The following is a 23032-nucleotide window of genomic DNA, read 5'->3' on the forward strand; positions in this document are numbered from 1 at the left end:
ATATTACTACTCTGTTTTTACTGTTTTGCAGCCACTGTTTTTGAAGTATATGGACTCCCTACTGTTTCGTTATATGCTTTCGGTTTCATACATGACTTACTACATCTAATATAGCCTGCTTTTGTCAACAGTTTAAATGGATCAGCAGTGCGCATGTGTGACAGCTGCTCCATTCATTCTTTAGATAACTGAGTTATCTTCGGCAGTCCCATAGAGAATGAATAGAGCCAAGGTTGAGCATGCTCACTTCCGCTCCATTTAAACAGAGGTAAAAAGTTCCCCATTCTAGCAATCGGTTGGAGTCTCAGTGGTCATACCCCCGGCAATTGAAAAATGATTACCTATCACAAGGATAAGTGATAACGTCTTATTATCGGAAAACCTCCATAATAGCCCATGGTATTTCTGTTAATTAACTTATATTTATTCCATTTCCATAAGGAACTCGCGGCCTTCTGCACTACTTAGGCCGATCATGTAAGATATATTTATATATAAGATTTAAAAAGAAAAGATAAACAGTTTCTGCAAGGAGTATGTATGTTTTCCCAGTGTTTGCTGGAGTTTTCTCTCTGTACTCTGGTTTCCTCCCACACGCCAAAGACATATTGATAGGGACTGGAGATTGTGAGCCCCAGTGGAGACCATGATGATGGTGTCTGTAAAGCGCTGTGGATTAATTGCACTATATAAATGAGTAAAATAAATAAAATCAATAAATACTGAACAAAGTATGCCAATAGTTTTTTCTTTTTTTGGTTCTAATATTATCCCAAGTTACACACGCTGCTGACTGTTAGGGGTCCGGGCTCTGAGATTTGAAATGATTGCTCAAATAAATTTGTGGATGCATGCAGACGGAGTGTGAAGATAGAACAGAGTAGTGACTCAATAGTATGTCTATGGAGCTGAGCACTTCTACCTGATCAGCTGCTCATTTGAAGAACTTTTTAGCAATCGCTAGGTTCTAAGGATCTGGAACCCTACTGATCAGAAGGATATGTAGGAGGGACATTATATTAAAAAAAAATGATAGGTGTACTTTAAATACGCATGACATTTTTTTCAATCTGTTGTTGTTCCACATATGCATGCTTCACATTGTTGTTTGAGTTGTTTTATTATTTGAGTTTTCCAATTTGTAATTTTGTTCTATTATTAGATTTTGGATTCTGAGCTTTTTGAACTTATGCATCAAAATGGTGACTATACTCACTTCTACTTCTGTTACCGCTGGTTTCTTCTAGACTTCAAAAGAGGTGAGCAATGATCTCGTATACAGAAAATAAATCAGTTCATTACATCAGGGCACGCAAAATTAATGAGCGATCAGGAAAATTATTTGTGGCTGTCTATAATTATATGCATATGTTTCACAGAATTGGTGTATGATGATGTATTCTCAGTATGGGAAACCATCTGGGCTGCTAAGCAAGTGTCATCTTCTCACTTTGTCCTCTTCATTGCCTTGGCTCTGGTGGAAGTTTATCGTGATATTATCCTGGAAAATAATATGGACTTTACTGATATAATAAAGTTCTTTAATGGTGAGTAATATAAATTTTATTTCCACTGTACGATATGAGCTATCTGAACAGCCTGTAGATTGTGCGATAAAGTAATGTGACAGTTTGGGATATTATAAATAAAAAAAATGTCACAGGTGGACAAACACATGAATATATGGGGCTAGGACAGCCTCCTTTATAATAGTGCATCTATTGAGCATATAATACTTATAAATATTGTAGATAATGATTTATACCCAAATTCGGATGAATCAAATATGAAAAAAGATTGTCTTGTTCAGTCAATTAGAGATAATGATGGGATATTTAATGAAACCTGTTTAATAAATGTATAAAAAAATGAAATTAAAAAGTCATGATGTAAGTAGAACACTAATACAGAAATGGGGTGAGTCTGAATTTTTTATAAAGAAATATAATTCCTTCCAGTATGTGGTTTGTTTCAAGGCTACATAAATGTTATAAAACTTGTTCGGGCAACTCCTTGCCGTGCAGAGACTTTTTTAAAGCGGGACTCTTGAACTGAAATTCCTTTTCACATAGCAATGAACACATTATATTTTACACAATATGTTTCTTATTTCTTACAAATTACAAAGTCTATAGCTCATATTTCACTGATATTCTACCATTTCCTAGTTCTGCAGTGTGAAGTAACCCGGCAGACCTTGGTGAATGATGTCATTAGCCTCCACCTGCATGTTTCATAAATAAAAAAGTAATTAATTATCTTTAAATTCCTATGTAACTTTAATTAGCAAATTACACTCATTTTGTTTAAGGATGTAATCGTTATAGTACCGTAAAATGGCCAACGTTGTAGTACACTAGAATGTTAATAAGACGGGTGCTTGTGAGCATGTGCAGTAGGAAGCTCCGCCCTCTCCCTCTGTTCCTCATTCACAGTGGCAAAGACAAAAGAGCTGGACAGACTTGAATTGCTGTTATCATCCAACACAAGCAATCTAAAGGGTTCAAGACTATTTCCAAAAATCTTGGCACCCTGGCTTGAACAGTTTGATGATGATATCAAGATATTTCCTACTCAATAAACGATCAAGAACATTCCAGGAAGTGGTGCACATAGATTATCATTGTTTTTGGAAGAACATGTGCAGACGTTGTGCTGTCGAGAACAATGATTTTTAAACAAGGTTGAAAATCATTTCACTCGCCAAACGAGCATAATTGGCAGCCTTTTCTAGGAACACTCATTGCTCATTATCAGCAAGTATAAATGCATCTTTACTTTCGCCAATAGATTTCAACTCCCTCCAAATCTTTTTCAGTTAAATTGAGATCAGGACTCATTGTTGGCCAGTTTCAAGCAGTCATTTTTTTTTTTACTTCTTAACCATTCTTGTGTACTTGTGTAATTTGGACGTGTTGAGGATAGGTCATCGCTATAGTAATAAAAACCCCTTTAATGTTTTACCGAAGTACTGTACAGTAGAAGGAAAAAATAGAACTATGCAGCTGTGAATATTGTTATGACTAGCCTTATGCCTGAAAATTAAAGGGAATCAGTTAGAAGATTTTTGTTATGTAATCTGAGAGCAGCATGATGTAGGGGCAGAGAGCCTGATTCCTGGGATGTGTGACATACTGTACAGCTTGCTGCAATTTTGATAGAATCCGTTTTCTCTGCTGTAGATGTAGCAGTAGTCAGAATGTTGAGCTATGTGTAACCCCGTCCACATCCCTGATTAGCAGCTGTCTATGTACACTGTACATTGTCAGTGATAAACTGCCAGTCAGGGGTTAAACATATTAGCTGGACTGCCTGGCATGGGACACTTATTTCTCTAAGTGTGCCCAAGTGACCCCATTTTGGAAATTATACCCCTTTGGGAATTTATCTACAGGTGTAGTGACGATTTTGACTCCATGGGTCTTTTCCAGAAACAAGCAGCAGCGGATGTTGCTGAGTGAAAATTGCAAACTGCCGTTGTAGTCACCAGTACGTTGTAGTGACCTTACATTGTGCCCAGCTCATGCTTCTGGAGACACACACCCGTGAATTAGGCCAGCTCTCAATGCTACAGAAATGCCAAAAATGTTGACACTAACTGCAGTTTAGTCACACACTGCAGCTCAGAAGGGAGGCAGGCATTTGGATTTGGGAGCGCAGAATTTGCTGGATTCCTTTTGGGGGTGAGGAGCCATTTCGCTATTCCAGAGACTTTGTTCTACCCGTAATGTGGAAGCCCCTATATTTCCATTGACAGATGATGGACCTGAGTGGTAAGTTTTTTTTTATGGATTGATTTGTAGCTTTTGTTAGGAACATTTTACATAACATTTAGAATCACATTTATCCAGAGCTGTATGATGATCACTTATATCGGGGTCTCCATATGAATCTCCAAGTGACATGATTCAATCCCCGAAGGCTCCATTCACTATAATGAGGCAGCAGAGTTACTCTGGACTCCGTGTGGCCTCTGTTCAGTGGTGTCCTTTTCAGAAGTGCACAAAACTGTGGCCGACGGCACTTTTATGCATGCCTAAAAAGATGGACACCTCCAGATCATAGGCCAGACGGCATCCACAGTGCCTCAATCTGCCTCATTTTAGGGAATCTTCTCCCGGGGGTTCCATCTGAATCACGTATTTCAGAGACTTACACAGAAACCCCGGTGTAAGCGCTCAGTGCAGAGTGCAGGATAAATGTGAGCAGAGCCTTACTGCGATCTTTGGGAGGCAGAATGAACAAATCAACAGCAGCTGAAGAATTGGTTTTATTTAGTTCCTCGTGCGGTATAAGTGATAAGACGACTTTATTCTTTAGGTTGGTTTTTTATGTTTGGCTGCTGTCACACACTAAAAGGCACTTTTTATTGCATTGCCATATTTTGAGAGCTATAATTTTTCCATATTTTGGCAGATAGTCATGTAAGGGCTTGTTTTTTTGCGGGACGAGTTGAAGTTTTTATTGCTACCATTTTCGGGCACATGACATTTTTTTGATCACTTTCTATTCCGATTTTTGGAAAAAGCAGAATGAACAAAAACCAGCAATTTTTTATTTTTTATGTCATTCCACGAGTGTTAGAAATTGATAAGGCAGCTTTATTCTTCGGGTCGGTGCCATTACAGCGATACCAAATTTATATTGTTTATGTTTTTTCACTTTATTCTGAGAGCTATAACTTTATTTGTCCGCTGATGGAGCTGTATGGCGGATTGTTTTTTGCGGGACAAGATCACGTTCTCAGAGGTACTATATTTATTTATTCTTCTTTTTGATCACGTTTTAAACGACTTTTCCCTCGACAGTATCATGATAAAGCTTCATTTTTTGCCTTTTTTTATATATATATAAACACACACAAATATATATTTATTATTATTATTTTGGGATTTATTTTTTTAGATCTTTTTTTTTTTTTTAAAATGCATGATGTATATAAAGTGCAAATGTCGTGCAGGGGTTAAGGAAATTATATGGGGTGGTCTGGTTGCCAGCAGGCTCAGAGAATACGGTTATGTGCCCACGATCTGGAGCCACTGAGGCCCTGACACTGCAGAGCAGCCAAGTGGCTTCCGCCCTCATTTATGCAAATGAGAGCCCGCAATTTTTTTTTTTCACATGCGGACTTTCCTCATTGATGATAGTCTATGGGGAAAGGCCACATGCAGACCCACAAGAGAAATTGACATGCTGCGAGTCTGAAAGACGCCGCATGTCAGTTTCCATGGGTGACCTGCAGGTGCACAGAGACGCATAGTGGACATGGGATTTCTACAAATCCCATCCACTATGCTGTAACATCTGGCCGCTGCGGGTTTGATGCTGCATAGACACGCAGCTTCAAACCCGCAGCGGCTCCTGATTGTGAGCTCATAGCCTAAGATGCACACACTTTTTAGCAACATCTTTTCTTTCTAAAAAGTGTCCACAATATATAAAATATATGTGGTACTTTGATTACTGAACCAGCTCTTCTTGAAAATATTGTCTATATTCTAAGGCCAATGTGAACATGCGTTTATATGTTGTATGTATACCAACTCAACCTTCAGCTCAATGTGTGTCGGGTTTTATTTGTATATTCTAAGGCTCAAACTTGTCTTCCCGCCTTGCACAGCTAATAGTTTGTCACAATGCCCATGTATTAATTAAAATAACTACATAAGTAAAATAATTAACATAGATGGCACAGCTGAAAGAAACATACCAGAAACTTCCCTCTTCTGATGACGAAAAAATGTAATAAATTGATGAATTTGTTCAGAAATATAATATAAATGGCAGTTGTTAATCTTTACATTTCTTTCATTTTTGTTTTTTAGAGATGGCAGAGAGACACAACATAAAGCATATCCTGAAGCTTGCCCGAGATCTTGTGTACAAGGTTCAGACACTGATTGAGAACAAGTAAAGGGACCTTCACTCAGAGAAAAGCACAGTCACATCCACCACAGCATGAAATCTCCCACTGCCATGGAGCCCATTTATTCAGCAATGCAATCAATTCCCATCAGAAGTGAAAGGGTTACGAAATATCTTAATGGCCAGTTTATTTACTTTAATAAGTGCCAGGAACTGAAGCCAGTTCTAGTAGCAGAGGAAACCACTACTAAAGAAAGGGTTTCCTGTTATTTCCTTATTTAGTTTCTTTTTTTTCCATTTAGCCTTGTTAGTTTATTGTTAAACCAAAGAACTCAATACAAGGTTAATCTTGATGATTTCAGAAACCCTTCAAATAGGTGAGTGTGCTAGTGATCCTTGTTAAAATAGGATTTTAATTGGGTTACAGATCATAGAGATTGAGATCCAGATTTCCGTAGTCACATATTAGCACAAACAGAGCAGATTATTTTTCCAATCCAATGATTATAAACTCATTACCTGCCAGGAGCAGCTAATTACTACTGTATGCAAATTCCCCAAAGTTGTGTTTTGCCCCTCTGGAGTTTCTGGTTAGACATTTATTAAGAAATGTACTTCCTACTATTTGACTGCACAGCTTTATCATTGCAGGGACTATTTATAGGCACAAGCTATTGGCGTATAGCAGAGAAAATGTGTAAATATATATTCATATTATTTATTTTTATTGAATCTATTATTTTACATGGTTTATGTTGAATTTATAGTGAGAATGATTGCAGTTACTATTACCTTGTCAGTTGCATAATGCTTCTTTAGACCCTTTTCGCACAGCTACACCACTAGTGTCCTGTAGATCCAGACAACGAAGTCCCTTTTATACACTAATTAGGATGAGATGCATTTTAGCAACAGGGAAAGTCGATGTGCAAGGCAAGTAACATTCAGGGTTATGTTAAGCGGATCAAATCTAATAAAACCTTACATTGCAAGAATCATTTGAAATATGGATGAAAGATTATCTTCATGTATCTTCATGTAAATCAATTTACAAAAATTTGATTTATATGGTTGCAAAATATAGAGAAGCTGAATTCCAGCTAGGCTGCATTTACAGTGGCTGAACATGGCCATTAAACGAACACTGATTGGCTAGATATAAACTGATCTACAGTCATTTAAGGACAACCACACTTCAGGATCTGCAAGACAGGCCACCCGCACTTCATGCATAAAATTTCATTGTTCTCGGCAGCTTGTCTCCTGTTTACACAGGACGATGTGCTGGCAAGAACAATAATTTCTAAATAATATTAAAAATCATTTCACCAAAGGAATGAGCATCTTGCTCAATTGTCGAGTGAATATCAGCCAGTATAAAGGCACCCTAAGCCTTCTTAGTTCGTTCTCTGCCAATATGTTAGACTACACTGTGTGCACAATTATTATACAATTTGTATTTTGGTCTGCGCTGAATTAACATGAAAAATAATTGCCCAAATAGTCATTGCCCATTATAAACATACTCCACAATTAAATTTTAAGCGATAATTCACTTGTTTGTTGTTGATTGCATCTTTTATGGTGACACCAGACCATTTTCGTCTGAAATCAGCACATTCCCTCTTGTAAACAGACATCTACTTGTAATGAAAACTGAAGGGTTGGATGGGGGGGACACAAATGAGCACACAAACAGTTGTTCATATGAAGTGTCTCACAATTATTGAAACATTCAAAAGCAAGCAAACGAGCATAGATTGACTTGCTAGATCATCACTCATCACTTTTTACAGGGAGTTTATCTGAATTTGAAAATACTGGCATCACTTTCCATGTCTCCATTTAGTAGCTCTCATTAATGTGTGGTTTCATAACAAATTAAACGAGGCAATGGATTTCATGCCAACAATGGGCTCCTTTATGAAAACTAGTGCACAAAAAAGGAGTTGTCTGTATCAAGTAGGTCAGTGCTTTCATTTTCTAACCTGCACTAGAAAAATTATAGTTCCTTTCAGCAGCAGAGCAGCTTTTTCTTTGCATTGATTTTCATAATTAAAGTACATTATGTACTAAATATCACAGTAAGGCAGAAATAACTATTATAGTACAATACCCTTCTTTCAATGTGAGAGCCATTCATTATAAATTGCAGGATTAGGTATATATGCTTAGTGACATACCGCTATACTACACAAAATGCACTTCTGTGTAAGATCTTTAGTATTGTGGAATTGTCCGTTTCCTGATAGTTAGTCATAGGATCTGTCAGGCGTCACTGCTCAGCATGAAAATCAGCATATCTTGCTCAGACTGCTCCTGCTTGGACTTCCGGCCATAATAAAAGATTGAACTTAGCCTGATAGTATCACCAATTTGTCTTAAATTAGTATTATTTGCTTTTCTAAGTAGAATGGATACTTCCAATGAAAAGCTTTAACACATCACCAAGGTAAAAGTAGGAAATCACTACTGAAACAAGTGTCTACAAATAGACCCTACATATTACATTTAGTCATCAGCTAACGTATTTGCAAACTTTAAGTAGCATTTCCCGGATAGATTTTTTTATATATCTGCCATGGGTATGACATTTTGATTTATGAATTCAGGGTCATATAGGCAAGGCACCTTAGCATAAACAGTGTTACAAAGTGTTTAATAAAGGCTACATAAATCTAGAAAATACTATAGTAGTCTGCTATTATCCTAGGCTCTTACTAAGAGCACATTTTGTCTCCTCAGATATCAGTGTTTTTAAATAACTTATAAAAATGATGAAGAGTATTTATTTATTCTATTTACTGTACATTTCCGTGTGTCTTTGTAAAAGTCAGTGTGTGTGTGTGTGTGTGTGAATCATTTTACCAGTAACGATATCTCTTAAATGTTGTCGACTTACCTTGTAAATGTGTTCCGAGAATTCTGTTTGTGTGAAGAGAAGACAACACATCAAGAGTGGCGTTATTTTTTCAAAGACAACATTTGTTTTTATGAATGGTACAGATCATAAGACATATATTTATTGTATTGCCTTTATCTATGTGATATCATTTTAGATGTTTCTTTTGTTGCATCTTAAGAAACTCTGCACAACATGCGTGTAATTGTGTGCTCAAGATCTAGCTACATCTCTCCATATCAAAAGGATTAGGTCACCCAGGTAGAGATTTTCTTTGAGCTATAGAGTTTTATAATCATCTTTTATTGAAAAACTAGGGCCCCCAACACAGATTATCTTTAAGTTGGGTTAACTTGCTAATATCTGCTGTATCGAACAACCAGCTAATCTGTAAAGGGGCCTCCCTACGCACTCCCAAGGGAGATAAGCGTCGGCAGTTTGAATTCTAACATCCGACCCTTTTGATCTCTGGGAAATAAACCACTGCCCAAGCTGTCTGGCAGAGGCTTTCACCACTCTTCCCATTGAAAGCGTATGAATGCTCAGCCAAGCCTAATGTTAATGTGTATGGATGAGTCGGTAGATATAACTGTCAGCCAAACCATTGTTTGTTCAGCAGCTATCGCTTGTGTATGGCTATATTTAGTGTCATTATCAGCTACTTCTAGTAATAGAAGTTTCACACTTGATTATCTCTTTTTACAAGGTACAGTACAGACCAAAAGTTTGGACACACCTCATTTAAAGATTTTTCTGTATTTTCATGATTATGAAAATTGAACATTCACACTGAAGGCATCAAAACTATTAATTAACACATGTGGAATTATATACTTAACAAAAAAGTGTGAAACAACTGAAAATGTCTTATATTCTAGGTTCTTCAAAGTAGCCACCTGTAGCATTGGCGTCTCTGGCCAGTACTAGGCAGAGATGCCGTCCCTCTCACCTCCCCGCTCCTGGCGCGGCGTCCTCCAGCGCTTCTCTCCCCGCTGCTTCCGGCACGCGCTCTTTCCCGGCAGTGTGCTTAGGGCGCGCGCGCGCTCCCCCTCTCTTAAAGGGACCGCGCGCGTCGTCCTAAGGAGTCCCCGGCCAATTGCCGGAGGACCTCCCATATATAAGGCACCTCCTCCAAAATGGAGGTGCCCGAGCAATGTTGTTGCAAAGCCTTTCAACTCTGCTTCAGCCCTCAGGTCCCGTTACCAGTCACCTGCCAGATTCCTGCCTGTTACTTATCTATCTGCGGTCCGACAGTCTGCCTACCAGCCCTGCCAGTCTGTCTATGGATCAGTCTGCCCGCTCACCTGGGAGCGCTCACCTGCTACCTGTCTGCTATCCTACCTGGAGGCTCCGCCGTCACATGCTGTGACCACCTGCCTGTCCAGAGACTCTTGCCCGCTCACCTGGGAGCGCTCACCTGCTACCTGCCTGTTAGCCTACCTGGAGGCTCCGCCGTCACGTGCTGTGACCACCTGCCTGTCCAGAGACTCTTGCCCGCTCACCTGGGAGCTCTCACCTGCTACCTGCCTGCTAGCCTACCTGGAGGCTCTGCCGTCACGTGCCGTGACCACCTGCCTGTCCAGAGACTCTTGCCCGCTCACCTAGGAGCGTCCACCTGCTACCTGCCTGCTAGCCTACCTGGAGGCTCTGCCGTCACTTGCCGTGACCACCCGCCTGTCAAGAGACTGTCCCCATCACTTGCCGTGATCCCCTGCCCTTCTACCCAGAGACTGTCCCCGTCACTTGCCGTGACCTCCTGCCCCTCTACCCAGAGACTGTCCCCATCACTAGCCTTACAAGGACTGCCCCCTTGTATAGTTGCTCAGAGGTTCCACCTCCCAGACCCGTTACAGTTTGCTCAGGCCATGGAACCCGGTGGCCCCCAGATCTCCGATCTGCACCAGGAAGTCTTACGTCAGAAAACTCAGCAGGAAGTGGTACTGTCCTATCTACGGTCCGTTAACTCTCGTCTAGGCGCATTGTGTGACTCGTCTTTGTCTACCTCTGGTCCAGCCGTGCCCATTCCTGCGGTACCGCAATCCAGTCCCTTCATGGTACCCAACTATGGACCTCGGCTTCTGGCACCTCCACGCTTTGCAGGCGACCCCGCTCTAGCTCGGGGTTTCATAAACCAGTGCACCCTGCACTTTGAACTTTTGGCATATCAGTTTCCCTCCGACCGGGCCAGGGTGGCGTTTATCATGTCTCACCTCACTGGAGAAGCACTGGCATGGCTGAATCCCCTGTGGGAGAGAGGGGATCCCCTGGTGTCCGACCTGCCGTCTTTCCTCGCTGCTTTCCGGAGAGTCTTCGATGAACCTGGACGGAAAACCTCTAATGCCTCCTCTCTGCTACGTCTCCGCCAAGGGAGTCTCACCGTGGGCCAATATGCCATACGGTTCCGCACCCTCGCTTCTGAGCTTGCCTGGGAAAATGAGGCTCTGGTGTCCGTCTTCTGGGAGGGTCTTTCCGGTCGGATTAAGGACGAGTTAGCTGGTCGGGACATTCCTACCACTCTGGATGACCTGGTGTCACTAGCTACCCGGATTGGCATCCGGTTCCAAGAACGTGCCAAAGAGACTGCCTGGGAGAAAGACTTTTCTCGCTCTGCTCCTACTTCCCTGAGACCTGCCTCTCAACCAGTCACTCCGCGGGCGCACTCGCCTGAACCGATGCAGATCGACCAGACCAAGATGGTCAAATCTCGCCGAGCCGAGGGAAGCTGTTTCTATTGTGGCAGTATGGAGCACTTCATCCGTTCCTGCCCGGAAAAGCCGGGAAACGCCAGTGTCTAGGACCGCTCGGAGAGGTCGTCCTAGACAAAAGTAAGCCCTCTCCGTCTCTGACTTTACTGGTCTCTATTGCTTGTGGAGAAAACCGTCACTTTGAACTCGCCCACCTGGATTCTGGAGCTGCTGGAAACCTCATCTCCCAGTCTCTGGTAGAGAGATACTGTATTCCCACCAAGTCCCTGGCTGAACCATTGTCAGTCGCCTCCGTGGATGGAAGACTTCTATCGGAGACCATCCTGCTCGTCACTGGACCCATAACCCTGCAGGTGGGAATGCTGCACTCTGAGGAAATCTCATTCCATGTGCTGTCCAGACTTTCTCACTCCCTGTTGCTAGGTCTACCTTGGCTCCAGACACACAAACCCGTATTGAACTGGCGATCCGGTGAGGTACTCCGATGGGGCCCAGACTGCCATAGGACCTGCCTGGTTCCGGTCCGCCCAGCTCGTCCTCCGCCTACTCCAGCTAATTTACCAGGTCTCTCGGCTCCTTACTGGCCCTATGCGGACGTCTTCGGTAAGAAGGAAGCAGAGACGTTGCCACCCCATAGGCCATATGACTGCCCGATCGACCTGGTACCTGGCACCACTCCTCCCCGTGGGCGTATCTACCCGTTGTCTGCAGCCGAGACCCGGGCCATGTCTGAGTACATTGAAGAGAATCTGGCTAGGGGATTTATCCGAAAATCTACCTCCCCGGCTGGAGCCGGATTTTTCTTTGTCAAAATGAAAGACTGCTCGCTACGTCCCTGTATTGACTACAGAGGACTCAATCTCATCACAGTAAAAAACAAATACCCCCTGCCGCTCATCTCCGAATTGTTTGACCGTCTCAAGGGCGCCAGGATCTTCTCCAAGCTGGATCTACGAGGAGCATATAACCTGGTCCGTATCCGTCAAGGAGACGAGTGGAAGACGGCATTCAATACCCGGGACGGTCACTAGGAGTACCTTGTGATGCCCTTTGGTCTCTGTAACGCCCCCGCTGTCTTTCAAGAGCTGGTCAACGACATCTTCCGTGACCTCCTGTACTCCTGCGTAGTGGTATACCTGGACGATATCTTGGTCTTCTTGGTCTTCTCTCCGGATCTCCCCACACACCGAAGGGATGTTCGTCAGGTCCTGCTTAGGCTTCGGCAGAACCACCTCTATGCCAAATACGAGAAGTGCCTCTTCGACCAGACCTCGCTACCGTTCTTGGGCTATGTCATCTCCCAGACAGGTCTGCAAATGGATCCCGAGAAGCTCTCTTCCGTTCTAAAATGGCCTCTTCCTGAAGGTTTGAAGGCGATACAGCGATTCCTGGGCTTCGCTAATTACTATAGTCTTTTCATCCCACACTTCTCGTCTCAGACTGCTCCCATATCTGCGCTTACCCGTAAGGGGGTAAATCCCAAGATATGGTCGCCTGAAGCCGAGGAGGCCTTCCTTTCCTTAAAGAGAGCCTTCGCCTCTGCTCCCGTCCTGCACCGTCCGGACTGTAATAAACAATTCTACCTGGAGGTTGATGCCTCCTCCTCCGGAGCCGGAGCGGTACTCACCCAAAAATCTTCTACCGGGAGAATGGTAACCTGCGGCTTCTTCTCCAAAATCTTCTCCTCGTCTGAGCGCAACTACTCCATAGGAGACCGTGAATTGCTAGCCATCAAATTGGCACTGGGGGAGTGGCGCTATCTGCTTGAAGGGGCCCTTTATCCGGTAATTATCTACATGGATCACTAAAACCTGGCATATCTCCAAAATGCCCAGTGACTCAATCCTCGCCAGGCCCGGTGGTCGTTGTTTTTTGCCCGCTTCGACTTCATTCTTCATTTCCGTCCGGCGGACAAGAACTTCAAAGCTGATGCCTTGTCCCGGTCCTTCCTGTCCTCCGATCAAGAGGAAGAGCCTACGCACATCATCGACTCCTCCAAGGTGATGAATGTGGCCCCCTTGGATCTGACTCGTCTCCCACCCGGTAAGACGTTTGTAGCTGTACCAGATCGGGAGAGGGTTCTTCGCTGGGGACATTCTTCTAAACTAGCTGGCCATGCTGGCCAAAAGAAGACCTTCCAACTCATTACCCGGCATTACTGGTGATCTACCCTGCGTAAGGACGTGGTAGACTTCGTCGCAGCCTGCTCATCCTGTGCCCGTAACAAAGTTCCCAGACATCTACCAGCCGGCCATCTCCTGCCCCTTCCCGTGCCTGCTGCTCCTTGGCAGCACATTGCTATGGACTTTATCACCGATCTTCCTATTTCTGCCGGTTGTACAGTCATTTGGGTTGTCGCTGACCGCTTTTCTAAGATGGCCCACTTCATTCCCCTGCCTGGTCTCCCATCTGCACCCGAGCTGGCTAAAGACTTTATCCGCCACATCTTCCGTCTCCATGGCCTGCCCCTCCACATCGTGTCGGATCGTGGGGTTCAGTTCACCTCACGCTTCTGGAGAGCCACATGTAAGCTGCTAGACATCACCCTGGACTTCTCCGCTTACCACCCACAGTCCAATGGTCAAGTGGAGCGGATCAATCAGATCCTGACCAGTTACCTCCGGCACTTCGTTAATGCACACCATTCGGACTGTGCATCAAGTTGGGCCCTCGATTCATCGGTCCCTTCGAAGTCCTCAGGCAAATTAACCCTGTGGCCTACAAATTAAAACTCCCGGCCACCCTACGGATTCCCAACTCCTTCCACGTATCTCTCCTCAAACCCGTTGTCTTTAACTCTTTTTCCAATAATCCAGGTGCCCCTCCTGCTCCGGTTTCCGCTGATGACGTCTTTGAGGTAGAGAGTATTCTGGCCTCCAAGAGGGTAAGAGGAAAGACCTTTTTTCTGGTAGATTGGAGGGGGTTTGGTCCTGAGGAGAGAACTTGGGAACCCAGGGAGAACATCAACGCCCCGCTTATCCTTGAAAAATTTCTTTCTGGCCAAAAAAAGAGGGGGCCTAAAGGGGGGGGGTACTGTAGCATCGGCGTCTCTGCCCCGTACTAGGCAGAGACGCCGTCCCTCTCACCTCCCCGCTCCTGGCGCGGCGTCCTCCAGCGCTTCTCTCCCCGCTGCTTCCGGCACGCGCTCTTTCCCCGGCAGTGTGCTTAGGGCGCGCGCGCGCTCCCCCTCTCTTAAAGGGACCGCGCGCGTCGTCCTAAGGAGTCCCCGGCCAATTGCCGGAGGACCTCCCATATATAAGGCACCTCCTCCAAAATGGAGGTGCCCGAGCAATGTTGTTGCAAAGCCTTTCAACTCTGCTTCAGCCCTCAGGTCCCGTTACCAGTTACCTGCCAGTCACCTGCCAGATTCCTGCCTGTTACTTATCTATCTGCAGTCCGACAGTCTGCCTACCAGCCCTGCCAGTCTGTCTATGGATCAGTCTGCCCGCTCACCTGGGAGCGCTCACCTGCTACCTGTCTGCTATCCTACCTGGAGGCTCTGCCGTCACTTGCTGTGATCCCCTGCCCTTCTAACCCAGAGACTGTCCCCGTCACTTGCCGTGACCTCCTGCCCCTCTACCCAGAGACTGTCCCCATCACTAGCCGTGACTACCTGCCCGCCTTCCCTGGGAGCCACCCGCTTCCTTACAAGGACTGCCCCCTTGTATAGTTGCTCAGAGGTTCCACCTCCCAGACCCATTACACCACCTTTTGCTTTGATGACTGCTTTGCACACTCTTGGCATTCTCTTGATGAGCTTCAAGAGGTAGTCACCGGAAATGGTCTTCCAACAATCTTGAAGGAGTTCCCAGAGATGCTTAGCACTTGTTGGCCCTTTTGCCTTCACTCTGCGGTCCAGATCACCCCAATCCATCTCGATTGGGTTCAGGTCTGGTGACTGTGGAGGCCATGTCATCTGGCGTAGCACCCCATCACTCTCCTCCTTGGTCAAATAGCCCTTACACAGCCTGGAGGTGTGTGTGGGGTCATTGTCCTGTTGAAAAATAAATGATGGTCCAACTAAACGCAAACCAGATGGAATAGCATGCCGCTGCAAGGTGCTGTGGTTGCCATGCTGGTTCAGTATGCCTTCAATTTTGAATAAATCCCCAACAGTGTCACCAGCAAAGCATCTCCACACCATCACACCTCCTCCTCCATGCTTCACGGTAGGAACCAGGCATGTAGAGTCCATCCGTTCACCTTTTCTGCGTCGCACAAAGACACGGTGGTTGGAACCAAAGATCTCAAATTTGGACTCATCAGACCAAAGCACAGATTTCCACTGGTCTAATGTCCATTCCTTGTGTTCTTTAGCCCAAACAAGTCTCTTCTGCTTGTTGCCTGTCCTTAGCAGTGGTTTCCTAGCAGCTATTTTACCATGAAGGCCTGCTGCACAAAGTCTCCTCTTAACAGTTGTTGAAAAGATGTCTGCTGCTAGAACTCTGTGTGGCATTGACCTGGTCTCTAATCTGAGCTGCTGTTAACCTGCGATTTCTGAGGCTGGTGACTTGGATAAACTTATCCTCAGAAGCAGAGATGACTCTTGGTCTTCCTTTCCTGGGGCGGTCCTCATATGAACCAGTATCTTTGTAGCGCTTGATGGTTTTTGCAACTGCACTTGGGGACACTTTCAAAGTTTTCCCAATTTTTCGAACTGATTGACCTTCATTTCTTAAAGTAATGATGGCCACTCGTTTTTTTTGCTTAGCTGCTTTTTTCTTGCCATAATACAAATTCTAACAGTCTATTCAGTAGGATTATTAGCTGTGTATCCACCAGACTTCTGCACAACACAGCTGATGGTCCCAACCCCATTTATAAGGCAAGAAATCCCACTTATTAAACCTGACAGGGCACACCTGTGAAGTGAAAACCATTTCCGGTGACTACCTCTTGAAGCTCATCAAGATAATGCCAAGAGTGTGCAAAGCTGTCATCAAAGCAAAAGGTGGCTACTTTGAAGAACCTAGAATATAAGACATATTTTCAGTTGTTTCACACTTTTTTGTTAAGTATATAATTCCACATGTGTTAATTCATAGTTTTGATGCCTTCAGTGTGAATGTGCAATTTTCATAGTCATGAAAATACAGAAAAATCTTTAAATGAGAAGGTGTGTCCAAACTTTTGGTCTGTACTGTACATAAATGTTGTTTCTATATATCTGGATTGCAAACTGAAGCTGGCAATACACATCAAATGGCTGTCGGCTGAACGATGCTTCGGCCAATCGTTTGGCCGACAACGACCTCAACCAGCTCTGTCATACAAAGGAACGCTTGCTCGGCCGAGCATTCCTGTGTTTTCTATGAGGAAGCCGCTGACTGACATCTCTCCCTACCATCAGTCAGCCAGTGCCCGCATACACGTTTGACAGTCGGCTGAACCTGTCAATATCAGCTGGTTCATCCAACAGAAGTCTAATGTTTTTGGGGACCCTAACACATTTATTTCATTTGCTTAGGAGATGCTGACACTTGAATTTTTTTTTGCATTGTATCTGTATAGTTTCAACCTTCTGCCTATCAAGAGATCTTTGTAAGTATTTATAACACAAAGTTGTGCAAAATAACTCATACAGATGAAATGTATCAATACTTCTGGTCCTTCCATGGTGTCACTGCCTGTTTGCTTCCCTGCCAGAAGCCAGAAAGCACCCATCTCACATGGCATGAGGCCATGATTGTTGCATTACAGCAATTGCAGTATTGTCATGGTTAGCATTATTTCCTTGTCAATAATATTATATTCTATCTTGGTACATTTTCCTGGTTTACTTTCATGCAGGGTGATGGTAAATGCTCCAAATAGACACTGTCCAAACAAAAGGCTGCAAAAAAAAACATTTAGGAGAAACAAATACAAAAATTCTTACGGAAATGAAAAAAATTCCTCAGAAAGGAGAGTTTCCTAAAGTGATTTCCAGTAGAAAACTCACTGTTCTTGACTGCCTCAAAAAAACTCTGTGTGCGCATACACACAATTAAGATTCTGGAATTACAGTACATTTTAGAGGCATGAAATCCCTCGCATTGTAGATAGCCGCATTATCCAGTCCTAGTGGATATTTGCTCATCTGAAACCATTATGGGGTCTTCTTTTTCTCAAAAATTGGTATAGCGACTAATCACACTTTGTCTGGTATTGCAGCTAAGCTCTATTAAAGTGAACTTCAACATTAAATACAACTTATGGAAAAGAGTGCAGTTATTTCTGGAAAAAGAATATCCTTTTATCTAAAAAAAAAAAAAAAGAAAAACTTAAACATAAATGATGCACATTTTACAGGCAAGTCACCATGAGAGGTCACTGTATCACTTTCTTTACGTGTGTACTAAAGAGAACATGCATTGAGTATAGCTACCTAACAATTTAACTCTAAAGACCTAATGATACCTCAGCATGAGTTTTAACAAGGTGCAACAAAATAAATACTGCATACTTGGCATTAATTGTGAAACATTTCAAAGTGGTAATGATTATGTTTTTTAAAGTGTGATGCTTTTAGAGTACATTATAAGAATCTGAACTAACTCATATGGAAATGCGTTCCCTTATTGAGTTTTTTTTTCATTACTTGTAAGTATAAATGTGTAATAATAGTATTACAAGAAAAGTATTGTGCATGGTTTATATTTAAAGAGGACCTTTCACCACTTTGAGCATTTTAAACTGGCCACATTGTGAAATAGTGGCTGCAAAGCTGAATAAAATATAGTTTTTGTTTTTTAATTGATCATTAGAGATATTAGCTTGTAAAAGTTTAGGTTATAATTTATGATAAGCCAAAGGAGGAGTCACTATAGATTTTTCTCTGGGGGCATGCACTTCTTCCCCTGTATGACATTTACAAATCATAAGCAGGCAGTAATTGACAGAACACGCCCCCACAATAGGTTACAACAGGCTTTCTCCTGTGTGAGACATCTAATGACAGTCTGATGTCTCTGACCTCATTGCAGAGCTGTGTCTGATTACTAAAGATGTGGGAAGAGTTGAGATGAGTGTGATTACTAACACTTCTTCAATTTTCATCTCACTGCCTGTCAGTGTTTGGGAAAGGGCAGTACAGCAGAACAGAGCTTTGTCTCATTACAAACACCTTCTTTCATAGTGCTATCATCTCTGATGTATTCTCTTCCCTCACACTGACTTCCATGAGATGAAACCTGAAAGGTGTTTGTAATCACACTCATCGCTGCTCTACTCCAGACACTTTGTAATCACTTACAGCTCTGCAGTGAGATTAGTGAGGGGAGCAGACTCTTTGTCATTAGATGTTTCACACAGGAGCAAGCCTGCTCTAAGATATTGTGGGACACTTTTTTTCATCTGTACGTTGCTTTCTGCTTATGGCTCAACATCATCCAGGGGAACAGGTACATACCCTAGAGACAAATCTCTGGTAATACCCAGGTGGGCTTATTATAAGTTATAACAAACTTTACAAGTTAATATCTCTGCAATGGAGAGGAGAAATTAAAAAAATAAAAAATAATTTTTACTCAGCTCTGCAACCACTATTTTATGATGTAGCCAGTTTAACATGCTCAAACTGGTGAAAGGTCCTCATATGTGTTATTTTAGACACTTATATCAAGCTGTGCACATTTATCCTTCCCAAATGAGCATTTGTTTCTTGATGTATATGTCATGCTAGTTACACCAGGACTTCCTAGAGTTTGGCAGATATGTTGCAGAAATTTTAGCAACTGTACATATGAACATACCTATTTTTATCTAGTTAATCATTTTAATTGTCAATTAGTATAGTCATTAATGAAAGCTACAGTTGTCAATAAGGAGTCCTCATTAATTTGCATAAACAGATATGTTGCATGTACAGAGGTGCTGTGGGTAGTACAGTCATATCTCTAGTAATACATGTATTCCCCATAATATTACAATTCTTGAGCATCTCTTTTTTGAACTTTACATTGCACTTTCCTGTCTTATTCCATATATATGAATACATTAATTTGGAAGCCAATGAATTTCAAAGGCACTGAATGTGTAATATAACTTAGCCTTTATTTAAGCATAGTGTACAAATAAATATACAACAGTTTGCCATTTGGGGCCTTTTTTAAATCAACATTACAGTGTTAAAGGGGTTGACTCATTTTTCTAAATGGGTAAAATTGTCAAATGTTTGTAAGAAAAGCATTTCTACAATTTACCTCTTCTTAATAATCCCCTCCGCTCTCAAAAATGGAAGGATTTATAATTTTATGGTTTAGTTCTTGTTGCCTAGGTTGAATAGACTGCAGAGATGGCTGGTCTCATAGGCAAGGAGCATAAAATTGCACAGTCTTTGCTTTATAGCTTGCGAACTGCTGGCCGAATCACTGAATCCGACTAGCTTCAGTCCCTTTACGCTTCTTTGATGCTGGAAAGGCAGAGCTGTCTTTGGTTACAACATCGAAGAGCCCACAGTTCAGGAGGGCACAGTTCAGGAGGGCGCAGCCATGCCACTGTCAAAATTGTCAAATTTCAGGAGCTCACTAACTCATGTCAAGCAATGAGCCGTGAGGTATAGGAGCAGTGAGCTCTTAAACAATGAAGGCAAGACAACCCCTACAGCAGTTGGTATTTACAGGTACCCCTATGAATGGAGCATGTTCCTTCACAACGTGACATAGTCCGGTCATTGCTGACAGTGTGTTGGGAGACTCCCCATCGCCAAAGGGTCATACATTTCCAGAAGAAATAACTGAGGAACAGCACAATGCAGAGTTGAAAAAAAAGATGCTCCAGATTACCTGTTGCCGATTGGTTGTCTTTTAACCCCACAGATCGTCTAATGTAAAGAGCCCTAAGCCTCACTCCAACCTGCAATGTCGGATAACCGTAAACTACATAGATTGCTGCAACCAATCAATGGCCTCAGTGATCACGTTTGTCTGTCAGGTTGAAAACAGTCACATATATTCATTTGATTTTACCATTTGTATGAGTATACAGTACAGAACATGTTTGAGTGATATAATAATGTAATCATCAAACTTTTTACAAAAACCATACTTTTAGCAATTCAATAAATATTCTGCAAGTGCGGTATTTACCATTCCACAATATAATGAATATTAAAAACTGTAGCAAACATCTGTAAAGTCTTATGATTAATGTTATACATGTATGTAATACTGTATTTCCACAACTCAACAACGGTGAACGCTATTTATATGATTTTATTCACATTTTATTTTTTTTAAGTAAATCTCTCTGTACTGTTGCTCAGAGAGGCAGAATAAGAATATATTCTAAATGGTATATGTATTTTCAAACAAATAAAAAAAATCTTGTTGTTACCTATGTGTTGCATGCCTGTTTATTATGAATATTTATTTTCTAATTTTCAGGACTGCTGATTCTGCTTAACTGTATTTTTAAGAAGTCAGTGCCATAGGTAGTCTACACCTATGTAGCTCGTACTATGTAAACCTGTTTTACAGTAACTGTCAGGTAACTTGATTGACATATGAGAGTGGTTGCATTCCATGAGCTAAAGTGCTGATGAATGCTGAAGACGAGGGATTTACCTTTACACTATAAGAAAACTAAAAAAACATGTCTCTTAACCAGGCTTACATTTTCTCAAAGAATATAAAAGGATCAGTATGCAGGATTTTTTAAAAGGACGAATGTCACAACTGTAAATATGTATAAGTATATAGTACATTTTTACATGAACTATAAAAAAAACACACATACACTCTAACGTACAGTACAGACCAAAAGTTTGGACACACCTTCTCATTTAAAGATTTTTCTGTATTTTCATGACTGTGAAAATTGTACATTCACACTGAAGGCATCAAAACTATGAATTAACACATGTGAAATTATATACTTAACAAAAAAGTGTGAAACAACTGAAAATATGTCTTATATTCTAGGTTCTTCAAAGTAGCCACCTTTTGCTTTGATGACTGCTTTGCACACTCTTGGCATTATCTTGATGAGCTTCAAGAGGTAGTCACCGGAAATGGTTTTCACTTCACAGGTGTGCCCTGTCAGGTTTAATAAGTGGGATTTCTTGCCTTATAAATGGGGTTGGGACCATCAGTTGTGTTGTGCAGAAGTCAGGTGGATACACAGCTGATAGTCCTACTGAATAGACTGTTAGAATTTGTATTATGGCAAGAAAAAAGCAGCTAAGTAAAGAAAAACGAGTGGCCATCATTACTTTAAGAAATGAAGGTCAGTCAGTCCGAAAAATTGGGCAAACTTTGAAAGTGTCCCCAAGTGCAGTTGCAAAAACCATCAAGCACTACAAAGAAACTGGCTCACATGAGGACCGCCCCAGGAAAGGAAGACCAAGAGTCACCTCTGCTTCTGAGGATAAGTTTATCCGAGTCACCAGCCTCAGAAATCGCAGGTTAACAGCAGCTCAGATTAGAGACCAGGTCAATGCCACACAGAATTCTAGCAGCAGATACATCTCTACAACAACTGTTAAGAGGAGTCTTTGTGCAGCAGGCCTTCATGGTAAAATAGCTGCTAGGAAACCACTGGTAAGGACAGGCAACAAGCAGAAGAGACTTGTTTGGGCTAAAGAACACAAGGAATGGACATTAGACTAGTGGAAATCTGTGCTTTGGTCTGATGAGTCCAAATTTGAGATCTTTGGTTCCAACCACCGTGTCTTTGTGCGACGCAGAAAAGGTGAACGGATGGACTCTACATGCCTGGATCCCACCGTGAAGCATAAAGGAGGAGGTGAGATGGTGTGGGGGTGCTTTGCTGGTGACACTGTTGGGGATTTATTCAAAATTGAAGGCATACTGAACCAGCATGGCTACCACAGCATCTTGCAGCGGCATGCTATTGCATCCGGTTTGCGTTTAGTTGGACCATCATTTATTTTTCAACAGGACAATGACCCCAAACACACCTCCAGGCTGTGTAAGGGCTATTTGACCAAGTAGGAGAGTGATGGGGTGCTATGCCAGATGACCTGGCCTCCACAGTCACCAGACCTGAACCCAATCGAGATGGTTTGGGGTGAGCTGGACCGCAGAGTGAAGGCAAAAGGGCCAACAAGTGCTAAGCATCTCTGGGAACGCCTTCAAGATTGTTGGAAGACCATTTTCGATGACTACCTCTTGAATCTCATCAAGAGAATGCCAAGAGTGTGCAAAGCAGTCATCAAAGCAAAAGGTGACTACTTTGAAGAACCTAAAATATAAGACATATTTTCAGTTGTTTCACACTTTTTTGTTAAGTATATAATTCCACATGTGTTAATTCATAGTTTTGATGTCTTCAGTGTGAATGCACAATTTTCATAGTCATGAAAATACAGAAAAATCTTTAAATGAGAAGGTGAGTCCAAACTTTTGGTCTGTACTGTATATGTATGTGAATGACAATACATTCATTCATATACATTGCACTCTGACAAAAGTGTACACACAAATGGGCATGCATTAATGCATACTGTAATGTAAAAAATGCATTTCCATTAAGGCTTTGTTCACACTGACTTTTTAAGAGTTTTTTTTTTTGAGCAGATCCTCATCAAAAACTCCTGGAAAACTCTTCCACTCCATTT

The 23032-nt window shown here is 42.3% G+C and overlaps 1 protein-coding gene across 3 annotated transcripts in view; it reads left to right on the forward strand.

Annotated features, from left to right (window-relative positions):
* SGSM1 (small G protein signaling modulator 1) overlaps positions 1–7420 on the forward strand; it is a 291384-nt gene extending 283964 nt beyond the window's left edge. For 2 of the 3 annotated variants that reach the window (XM_073672889.1, XM_073672899.1), the window contains 3 exons: positions 1163–1259; positions 1380–1547; positions 5826–7420. In XM_073672889.1, the coding sequence (XP_073528990.1) occupies positions 1163–1259; positions 1380–1547; positions 5826–5914 (354 nt within the window). In that variant the 3' untranslated portion in view covers positions 5915–7420. Of the gene's footprint in view, positions 1–1162; positions 1260–1379; positions 1548–2168; positions 2248–5825 lie in introns of those variants that run through there. The other variant, XM_073672894.1, reaches the window with a different exon arrangement.
* Positions 7421–23032: the final 15612 nt, after the last annotated feature.

The sequence above is a fragment of the Phyllobates terribilis genome, unplaced genomic scaffold (genome assembly GCF_046119375.1).
Source record: "Phyllobates terribilis strain yellow unplaced genomic scaffold, ASM4611937v1 Scaffold_1__5_contigs__length_1240528914, whole genome shotgun sequence".
In the NCBI taxonomy this organism is placed as follows: Eukaryota; Metazoa; Chordata; class Amphibia; order Anura; family Dendrobatidae; genus Phyllobates; species Phyllobates terribilis.